The sequence below is a fragment of the Alexandromys fortis genome, unplaced genomic scaffold (assembly GCF_014885135.2).
Source record: "Alexandromys fortis isolate MF-2015 unplaced genomic scaffold, M_Fortis_MF-2015_v1.1 scaffold_400, whole genome shotgun sequence".
Classification (NCBI taxonomy): Eukaryota; Metazoa; Chordata; class Mammalia; order Rodentia; family Cricetidae; genus Alexandromys; species Alexandromys fortis.
In genome coordinates, this window is record NW_026068322.1 from 428,141 (window position 1) to 439,623 (window position 11,483).

The following is an 11,483-nucleotide window of genomic DNA, read 5'->3' on the forward strand; positions in this document are numbered from 1 at the left end:
ATTTGTCATTTCCTCTTTAAGAGTTTCAAATATTCTCCTAAAGTTGTTTTTAGGTCATTTTCTTCTGCTTCATCTATATTTGGTTGTTCAAGTTGTAGGGCCACTAGTTTTTACTGGTGTCATGTTGTTCTTTGTGGTGTTGTGTGGTTCTTACCTTGTCTACTCATCTTTTCCTCTCACTAGTGTAGTTGAGGCTCTCTGTGATGCTGGTGATCAATTTTCCAGGTGCCAGTGTATCCAAGGCTTAAATGGTTGCTCCTTGTGATGCAGCCAGGGCCATGGTTTCAGTCACCCTGTTGGTCACTCCATGTTCCTGGAAGTTGCTCAGCACTGACCCAGTTTTCCTCTGCAATACCCAAGGTTATTCAAGCTTGCTCCCTCAGAGATAGCTTGCTTGAGGCTCTTTCTGCTGAGGTTGCTACCTTGTGCCTGCTCTTGAAGAGGTCCTAACTCAGGCCTACTCCAATGAATGTTCTAGATTCATGCCCAGACCTGCAGATCTCTGGTTCTGGGCTATTCTCTTGGTGGTCCCAGACTCATGCCTGGACCTGCAGAGGTCTCTGACTCCATGAGTGTGTCCTCTATGTGGTCAGGAAAACTGTCATTGAGAGAATTGGTGTCAGAAGTGGGCTCACTGTTAATAAACAATTTGATGCAGCTGTCAAAAGAAATCTGAATCTGCAGACATGAGACTGAGACTTCTCTGGAAACTGTTACACTGATACCAGCTGGATGTGAAGAGGTTTTGGATACCAAGGTGACTATGGCACTGGTTTCCTGAGATCAGGGAACACACATGGAGCTCAGTAAAACCAAGTATTTCATGAGTATGTTAATCATGTCATGGTGAGGATCAGCCTAGATGACTGTAGGTGAAACAGGATGAGTCCAGTGAACCTGCAGGTTAGGCACTTTCTGGACACCAAGAAGCTGAGGGTTGACTCTTAATATCTTCTGAGTTTTCTAAGAGAAAACAGTTGAATATATAAGATGAACTTCTACTAGGTGTTTGACAAACAAGCCTCTAACAAAGGCATAGGCAAATGAATTTTCGACAGAGGAAGCTCAAATAGCTGAGAAATACTTAAAGAAATGTTTAACATTCTTAGCCATCAGAGAAATGCAAATCAAAACTGTTTTTGTGATTCTATCTCACACCTAGAAGAATGGCTAAGATCAATAACACAAGTGACAGCTCATGTGGTGAGGATGTGGAGCAAAGGGAACACACCTCCATTGCTGGCGGGAGTGCAAAATTCTCCAGTCACTTTGTGAATCAATATGGCTATGGTGAATCCTTAGAAAGACAGGGATTGACCTGCCTCAAGATCCAGCTATAACACTTTTGGGTATATGCTCAAAAGATGCTTCATTCTACTACAGAGATATTTGTTCAAATATGTTCCTTGTTGCTCTATTCATAATAGCCTGAAAGGAAAATAAATAGATGTGTCTCAAGAGAAGAACAGATAAAGAAAATGTGGTACATATTACTCAACTCTTAAAAAACAACAATATAATTTTTTTTGCATCTGTCACTTCATTTATTGTTTTTATTTGCAGGAGGAGTTGAAACAAAAACTGGTGTTTTTCTTTCTCCCCTAAACATGAATCATTCAGGTAAAACCAACTTAACTATAGAAATTAGCAAAGTAAGGGGAAGTAGCAATAACCCAAGAGCAAAGGCTGGGGGAAGAGGAGGGTGCAGTCAGCGTGGAACATATGTACAACGCTGTGGTTCACCTGCTTGGGACTGCCTACCCGGAAGGCAAGCATAAGGACCCTTTTATAAGGATGTTCCCCCCAACATTGGAAAATGTTTCAACCCAAAATTTAAAAAAAAAGAACAAATCCAAAACACACAAACCCCATATAAAAAGCCATAACCACCATCCTTAATTGATCATAGGCGTTTCTTTTCATTTTATAAAAAGATCAATAAAAATATTGAAAAAACTATTTTCTCATCTTATATTTGTAAAGGCAATAGAATTCAGAATTTTCTTAAAAAAAAAAAACAGCCTAGAAACTGCCCTCCAGTTTCCACTCCTTTTGCTGAGGACCAGCAGGACTACAAAGTTTAGGATACTGGAACTGGTGGTGGAAATGGGAAGCCCAGCCCAGGAGAAATCAGAGAGAGCAGGATGCATGGGGAGGCTGGGAGCAACTCCACGTGACACATGGCTGTGCAGAAAGGGGAACACAAGGTGGTCAGAAAGGCCTTAAACTCCTCCGTGACATACAAAACCGGTTTTTACAAAGATCCAAGCAGTTTGGTCCCAAACTGAGGCGAACACGTCAATGTTTATTCACATGCTTTAAGAATCAAAGTTGCCCAAAGTAAATCTTTCTGCTAATATACTACATATCCTGTAAAAAGAAAAGAAAAAAATAAAGAACGAAAAGAGAAATATAAGGGCCTTATAAAAATCAGGACAGGAAAAGACTGAAAACCAAGTTCATCCTCTTAGTTCCAAACGAAATTAAGGAAACTTGGGTTTCTAATAGGGAAAGGAAAACAAAACCAAACAAACAAAAAACCCAAGCATCAGCATCATTCTCCCTACCCTTTCCCCACTCCACACACCAACAACAAACAAGAAATAGCGGATTCCACTGTGTTGTGGGCTGCTCAAAACATGGGCCTGATCCTAGGCTCTGGGGCCAGTGTCCTCTGCCTAGTGGGACAGCACCAGCGATGTGTACTCTGCTGTTGTAGGTTCTGTGTGGCTGGTGCGTTGTGGGGTGGGATTTGCAGGATCTTCTTGAGGCTCCCTGTTTAGCTCCACCAGCCTCTCCCAGCGCCTCTCTCCCTGGGCCAGGGCTCGATCAAGACCGACCCTACTCAGCTGTGGGCTGAAGACCATCCTTGTCTTCTTGGGTCTCAGTCCCATTCTCATCGTCTTCAATCTCTCCTTCCTCGCCACTGAACTTATCGTGGGCCCACTTGGGGCTGGTACGGGATTTCAGGAACATGAACCGGCCCCGACCCAAGGGGGGAAGGCTCCTCGGCCACGGCCACGGCTCATCCACTTGTCACTGCCTTCACCTTCCCGGTCATCATGCAAGTAATACTTCTTGCTTTTGGGTGTGTACTCTGGATCCCATTCCTCTTCCAGGTTTCTCTTTTGAAAATCATTGTTGCTGTTGTTATTGTTACTGGAATAGTTTCCTCTGCCCCAACCTCTCCCTCTTGCTAGAAATTGAAAGGTTTCCCATGCTCTGCTGCCTCTTCCATTTGGACCCACGAAGTCTTTGGTCCCCAGTCTGGATTCGTCAAAACCTGTGGTGCTCTCCTCCCTCTCCTCTGCTACCTCGGGGTACTCCTCTGCTTTGTAGGAGTGAGATGACTGGGAAGAGGAAGAGAAGGACCTAGACCTGTCTCTTGTTCTGCGGTGCTTCTTCTGCTTCTTTGATCCTTTGCGAGTTTTTTCTGTTTTCTCAGCTGATCTTTCTCTTGAGTGGCTAGAGTCTCGGGAATCCACCGACTCTCTTGATTTACCTCGCTTAAGATCTCTCTCCTTATGTTTTTTTATTCGACACTCAATATCAAGGTGGAGAGCAACAGGATCATCTTTGTATTTGCCTTCAACCTTATAGCCAGGTTCCCAGGGACTTTTCATTTCCTCGTGAGTCAAACCATGTTTTCTGAATGTACTGGGGGAAATTTCTATCCTCCTTTGTATCTCTGGGCTTTTCTTATTTTTAGCTGCTTCTTGTTCACTTCCTCTTTTATGGTATTTAGTAAAGCGTTCATGTAATAATGTCATTCCAGAGGATCCAAAGTGATGTTCTTAACATGATGAACAGTCGTCACTATGTGCTGAGCAAACAATCCTGAGGGGCTACACTGAGACTGAGCTGACTGTATGTGCTGGAAGATGGAATAAAATTCCTGTTCCTTCTTATTGTCATGGACTAGATCCTGACAAAGCTTTCTTTTTTTTTTTAAATTTATTTATTTATTTATTTATTGAAGATTTCTGTCTCTTCCCCACCACTGCCTCCCATTTCCCTCCCCCTCCCCCAAGCTTTCTTTCCTGAGCCAATAAGCCACTGGGTTGTGCAAGGTCCTCATCAAAGGAGTCCGTCCAGACATTGACCTGAGCCTCCTGCGTAATGGAAAAGGAAGACTTCCCTGAGGATAAGTCTCCTTTGTTTCCCAGCTTGTCTTGGCTCTCAGAAGTCTTCTGTGGAGGAGGTGACGAATTTTTCTCCTGGACTGCCTTGTATGCAGTTACTCGGAAAATCTTTTCTGGCACAAAGCCCCTGTGTCCACTTTCGCTTCTCTTGGCCCCTCCGTGCTCCTCCTTTCTAGATCTCTCTGTGAAAGGCTCCTCCTCCAGCTCCTTTGCTTTCCTCAGCTTTTCCTTCCCTGTATGCACCAGGCTCTCCCACTTGCCTGACTTCTCTTCCTCTTGGTGTTTGCTTGCATTGGCTATAACTTTAGCCATAGATTTGGGCTAATCATCAAACTCAGGTTCCTTCCTTCCCTTACTTTTGTCCTTATCTTGTTCATCCATCTCCTTCTTGTGGAAGTCAGCCATCTTTTTTCTCAAAGTCATCATGAAGCTTACCTTTTGGGTGACTGGCTGTCTCGGAAGGGCTTCTTAGTGTCAGTCTTGGAAGCAAATGGATCAGATTTCATTTTTACATCAGCATCAGAGAAGCTCCCTTTCTCTTTTAGCTTCTCTTTATCAGTATTTGCTTCTTTCTTATTTTTCCCATTCTCTCTTTCCTGGTCTTCCAGATACCTTTTCGTGTATGCTGCTCCTCCTGAAGCAGCACTCTCATCTTTCTGAGATGAACCCTATGCAGAGCCAGTGGCTGGAGGATTCTTACCCACAGGGCTCTTTTTAGATGGACTCAAAGATCCAGAGCCATGGTTGAACTGACCTTGGTGTGTTCGAGACTGATATCCAGCACCACCTGACACAGATGAGCCCATCTGGGATGTATTAGAAAGTGGAAGCCTAGGTTTTGGCACAGGACTAGGGCACAGTGACCTTCACCTAACCACCACAGACTGGAGGGGGCTTTTGAGAGCTGGGCTTCTCTCCTGAGGGCTCAGATCAGAAGCCAAGGCCTGTGATGCAGAACCAGTGCTATAGGTAATGGCATCTGACTATGGCTTTGAGCTCTCAGAACCTTTTATATCTTGAGATGCACCTCCAGAAAATATCTGCTCCTTGGCCTCATCTCCCTGGTTATCACCAGCTGCCTGAGATGGCCTGCTATCTTTAGGACTTCTTCTCTTTTGTATACTTGCACTTAGACGATTCAACCCTGCTGTGGTTGGAGGATGGTCAGGAGGATGAGGAGCACCTTGACCTGTCAGAGGATGATTTATCAGAGTTCCTAGAATGGCTCCTGGACCGTGGTAAAGGGGACCGGCATCTGGAATGGCCTCGACAAGGACTGTATGCTTGCTGGTAGTTCTGCCAATTGAACCGGTAGTTTCCATAGCCACCTCAGTTATACTGGCTCCACGGATAAAAGCCTCAGTTTTGCCCACAGAAATAATACTGCCTCCAATTGCCTCTGTTGTGACCACTGAAACCTCGATTCTGATAACACTTGGGGGTGATTCCTCTCTCTGTTATGAGCTGGAGAAAATGATCTGGAACGACACCTAGAACTGAGCCTGCGCTTCCTTGAACGGGAGACAGATGGGCTTCTGGACCAAGACTTGGAAAACGATCAAGATCAGATCTGGATACAGATCTTGAGCCAGAAGAGCGAGACCCAGACTTGGGTTTGTTTTTGACATCTTGGGAGAGAGGGTCGCACACCTTAGTAGAATTAATAATTCAACTTGAACTGCCTCCGAAAAACACCAGCAACACCACTGGCTTCTCCAGCTTACAGTCAGGGTCTAATTCTGGACAACTAGTGGCAGTCTCGCAAAGGCACAAGTGGCCAGAACCTCACCCCTGCCCAATAGCGTGCCCAGTGTCCCTGCTCTCCGATGACTGTGGCTACCCCTCAGTCCTGACAACATAATTTTTACAGGTAAATGGATGTAACTAGAAAAAATTATTCTGAGTGATGTAACCCAAACCCAGAAAGGTAAATGTAGTGTGTATTCACTTACACATGGATATTATCCATTAAATAAATGATAACTAAGATATGATCTGTAGACCAAGAGAGGTCAGGTTTTGAGGAAGGAACTAGGGGAGACATATTGATATCCCAGGGAAGGGGAAATAGATTTTAAGGGCAGATTGGGGATGAGGAGAGGGGGCAGGAAAGGGGAGATAAGGTGGGGAAGGAAAGAGGTGATAGTGTTGAGGGAGGGATTGCAGGGAGAGACAGCAGGAAATGATGGATGGGCATTTGAGAGATGGTATCAAAATTTAGTGCAGTGAAAACTTCTTAAAATATGTGAACACTGTAAGTGGGCACTTAGTGCTATGAACTTTCCTCTAAGGACTGCTTTCATAGTGTCCCATAAGTTTGAGTATGTTGTTTCTTTATTTTCATTGAATTTAAGAAAGACTTTAATTTCTTTATTTCTTCCTTAGTCCAGGTATGGTTCAGTAGTTGACTGTTCAGTTTCCATGAGTTTGTAGGCTTTATGGGGGTAGCATTGTTGTTGAATTCGAACTTTTATCCATGGTGATATGATAAGACACAGGTGGTTACTAATATTTTTTGTACCTGTGGAAGTTTGCTTTGTTACCGAGTATGTGGTCAATTTCGAGAAGGTTCCATGAGCTGCAGAGAAGAAGGTATAATCTTTCCTATTTGGGTGGAATATTCTATAGATGTCTATTAAGTCCATTTGATTCATTACCTCCATTAATTCTCTAATTTCTCTCTGAACATGGCAAACAATGAGGGCTGATGAGAAGCCAAGGTCAATGGCATGGGGTTTTGATCCTACTTCATGTTCTGGCTTTGTGGGAACCTAGCCACTTTGGATGTTCACCTTCCTAGACATGGACGGAGCGGGGAAGACCTTGGACTTTCCACAGGGTAGGGAACCCTGACTGCTCTTTGGACAAGAGAGGGAGGGGAAGAGGAGTGGGGGGAGGGGGAGAAGGGCAGGAGGAGTGGGAGAAGGGCGGGAAAAGAAGGAGGGAAATGGGAGGCAGGGAGGAGGCGGAAACATTTTTCCCTCAATAAAAAATTAATAAAAAAAATATAAAAAATATGTGAACACTTCCTTGTTTTATCTTTTATCACTAAACTCTATTTAAACTAACATTATTATCGACTAGACAATACAGCATAGTAAGAGATAATAATATTCATAAAAATCCACTGGTAAAAATGTCCATTAGGATGGGATGTTTCTATGAGATAAACACACTATATTGCAGGCAGTGGCGATCTCCTCACAGCCATTCACACCATGCCAGATACCAGAGAATGACTGCAGCGGCAAACATGTATAGGCGCAGCAGAAGAAAAAGACATCTGGAGACTCTGGTCTCCAGGCCTTGCCTAACTAAGTTTCACCCCTCAGGGATTCTCCTCATGATGGGCTGACACCAGGACTTCAATAGCCAACCTGCTGCTTCTCTGGCATGGCTACCAGCATCTGCCCTGTGCTCTCAGAACCTTCCTCCCCGAGACTCAGCATTACCTTTCCACCAGATTCGGTTCTAGGCAGTGTTCTGACAGTGGGGCCCTGGAAAGTCTGTGTCAATAACATGTGGGTAGTACACTTAGTGAGTCATGGATCTGTGTTAATGGTGATGTTCTAAACATCAGTTCCCTGGCTTCATATGACGCAATGCTTCTGTGCTCCTATACAACTTCCTCACCTGGATCCCAAGTCTGCCTTGCTCCCTCCATTCCTCTAAGCTCAGCCACTGAAAATCCTATCCACAAGCTGGAGGAGAGAGGACCACTGACAACATGGTGATAAGGAGTGGGAAAGGGTCAGAGCTCAGGAACCACATTTTAAAGTACCATCCTAGATACGTTCTTAAAGGAGATGTAGACAACTCCCATTAATCCTTAGCCCAAAGACCTAAGTTCAGGACCTAGAGGGTTCCTGGCTTAAGGTCTCCTCTGACCAACAAAGGAGCAAGCTGGGTGCAGCTCCAAACAACTTACCAGCATTACAAAAGACACCAATTTGTAATTTTGAAAGATGTATTCCAGTGTGAGCCTCAGCAACGTATCAAAGACAGGTGGTATCAAAATTGAACACCTACTGTGTTCCCAAAAAATAGACCCAAGCTCTTCAGAACTGTGGAATTGAGGTTTTACTTGTCTTCTTGCTGACATTCGTATTTTCTTTTTATTTCTCTTTATTTTACAGGATCCAGGAGGCTAACTCATTTTTACCTGGGCATACTGGGTCCAGGAGTATGCCCACGTCCACGCCCATGAAATAAAGTAGCTTGCAAGTCTTCATACTTGATAATCTTAATCATTGCTACACGAAAGGCCACCCCAAAGAGGAGTGAGCCTATGAAGACATAAATACGACCAAAGACTATTCTTAAATATACCACAGGTTATTGACACTGTCTTATCGTGCGCATTTTAAGTGGAAGGGGTCCACTGTCTACACTCCCTCCAGGTCCATCTCCTATGCAGTTTGGAGGGTCCCAACCCACATGACAATGGCAGTTCCGATGGTTATTGCATACTCCTCTGAAATTGCACTTTTCTGGGGAGCAGTCATAATCCAGTTAAACTAAAGATCCATTGCAAGACCCTCGATCACAGAAATTAGTTTGGGAACAGGGAGTACCATATCTCACACGTCCAACATCTGTTGATTCTGTTGCTCGATGCTCATCGAGCCCAAAACAGGAAAACCCAGAAATAACTGACTGATGGAATGAAACATGTTCCTGCAAGTGTGGAAGGAAGGTGACATTCGTACACTGCAACCTTCCGCACATCTTATCCTTATCGGCACAAGCTGTGAATACGAGGCTTTCTTGTCTTCTCCGACAATGTCCAAATCTATAGCTTTCCTTATTGATGTCATAGCACCTTTTATTTCCTGCGCGGGCACTTACACCGAAGATTTCCTTGCAATGTATATTGCGATCGGTGCAGTTTCCTTTATAGCAATACCCCTCTTCTGAGCATGGTGTTCCATCTTGCAGATAAAAGTCTGTTGGGCAAGTGAGTATACTCCCATTACAGTACTCGGGAAGATCACATATGTTCTGGATACTTCTGCAAAGTGTCCCAGAAGGACTGTAGGTGCAGTTTACACAGCATGATTCTTTATCACAAATGCTACCTGGTGTAAATCTGCAGTCTGGCGTACAGCAGGAATTTGCATAACATTCTTTCAATGAGCCACAGTCACATTGCTCACCTTCATCTATTTCGTAGTTTCCACAAAAATCATAGGATATTGATCTATTATAATAAGTATGATAGTCATAGAAAAGGCAAGGCATCTCACCGGGGGTACTGAGTATTTCGTTTAGCTCTGCAAGGGAACAATTGCTGAAAGTATCAGTTAGCAGAGGACTCCTGAACATAATGCAGGTGGCCCTTCTCTGGCAATTACAATAAGCCTCATTATCAAAATTGAGACCTAGTTTCCTCCCAACACGATTGCTTAACATAACAGACACAAATACATAGTATCGATTATTTTTACCAGTACAGCTTAAACCTTCTTGAGTACATACAGAACGCATTGTTGGATCTCCATTTTGATCAGATGGCCCAAATTGATTAATGAAATTTGCATCATCAGGCCTAAACTTCATATAAAAATTGTCCTGATAGTATTTGTAAAACGCACCACATCCTATTGTTTTCTGTCCAATGCTCTCAACTGGATCCCTGTAGTTAAATACAGTGAAGAGAAAAACATAGTACCGCAAATGAATGTTCTTCATATAGCTGTCCATTAAACTGGCTAGTGAAAACAAATAAATGCCAGTCCTTGTAATATTATTGGTTACAATATGTACATAGTTGCCTGCTAACATATGACCTTTTATAGCAGCTGGATGTGAAGCGTAGTCTCTACTAGATATTCTGGGAGCCACATTGGAATTTGGTCTAGATAAAGAGGGGCCTGTGCTCTGGTCCAAGTGCTTCCATTCGTTCATAGGCCCCACTGCAGCAGAATCAGCTACTACCTGTGAAATAAGGTGCTCAAACCTGTGTGCATCATTGAGGGGTTTGATTTCATAGGCAAGGTCATCCAACATCATGACCCCGTCCAGGCCCCCATAGCAAGTATCCAAAGTGACCGTCGATTGAGGGATCCCCTCCAGGTAGCCAATATAATGACAATCTACAGGAAAATAAGGGTAATCCATCTGTAAAGCTCCTTGGTCATCTTGAGTTGTCAGCAGCAAGTGTCTGGGCCAAATAAGTGTCTTTCTTCGCAGGTGGATGATATGTCTCTGGCCCCTAAAACGCAAGCTGTAGGACAGCCGTCCTGGTGCTTGAAATCCCTTACCATGGTAGATCTGCTTCCGAGGAATGACTACTTCCGATGAGATGTAACGCCAGGTGGGAGGGCCTTGAAAACACTGGCTGGGAGCCAGGACCAACACCCAGAGTGCAACCAGCAAGAGTGGGGCCCTGGGGATCACTGGTCTTTCTACCAGCCTCATGCCCCAGCTCAGAGATAACATCCTGGATCAAGCTAGGCTAAAACCCTCAGTTGTGGCTACTGCCTGGCATGGGAGACACTGGCAGTGGACAAAGGGCTTCTTCATGCTCCCAGCCCTCCTGGTTACCCAGGCAACTTGAGGAGTTAGGTAACAGTTACTGGGTGTGGCAGGAGTGAGTCAGGAAATGTTAGCTGAGGTTGAGGTGAAATAGGGTCAAAAGCAACATCTACAAGTTCACCTGGGAGAGAAAATGCAGAAAAAGCCAGAGTGTCTCCTCTGAACAGTCTCAATCCTTTCTTATATTTCCTGACATACAAAATCATGAACACATTTTTAGTCATCTCAATGTATTTGTAACCAATGTTACTCTGGGTCTGTTTCTAGAATTTAAATTTTCTTTTTATTTTTCCTTATATTTCTCATATATAAAGGTGAAGGTAAATACTGTGAATATTAGAATTTTAGCACTGACTATTTTTGTTCTCCTAAACACATTTTATTTGAATTTATTGTTAAACTATTTACAAATGGCTTTTACTTTTGGGATATTACTTGAGGGTTTTGTGATTTTCACATGTTGAATTTTCTCAAATACTATATCTTCTGGATGAGGCTCCTGGTTCCAAGCCAGTGTTTTCAAGGCTGCCCCACATGGTGCTATATCTCATGGGAGGTGGGCATTTCTCAGAATAGTGTCTACAATGGTAAGGGATTTCAACATGACAGTTACAGCTGTAATGTTTCAGAACTATAGAATTTTTAAAAATTCCATCCCGTTGAACACTTTATCTCTAACCCTGTGTTAATTCCAGCTGTTACTCCCCTCCAACCCTTAATATATTTCTTTCCTGACCATTGAAATTTCTTCAAGCATGCAGGCTGATCTGTTTTCAGCAGGGATAGCAGTAGCCACACTTGGTG

At 43.7% G+C, this 11,483-nt stretch overlaps 1 protein-coding gene and 1 pseudogene across 1 annotated transcript; both read right to left on the reverse strand.

Annotated features, from left to right (window-relative positions):
- Window positions 1–2,629: 2,629 nt before the first annotated feature.
- LOC126495166 (thyroid hormone receptor-associated protein 3-like) lies at window positions 2,630–7,663 on the reverse strand (annotated as a pseudogene).
- Window positions 7,664–8,300: 637 nt separating this feature from the next.
- On the reverse strand, window positions 8,301–10,583 carry LOC126495168 (disintegrin and metalloproteinase domain-containing protein 20-like). Its single transcript, XM_050132751.1, is given in 1 exon segment — window positions 8,301–10,583. A coding segment is annotated over 1 exon segment (2,283 nt).
- Between the last annotated feature and the right edge of the window lie 900 nt (window positions 10,584–11,483).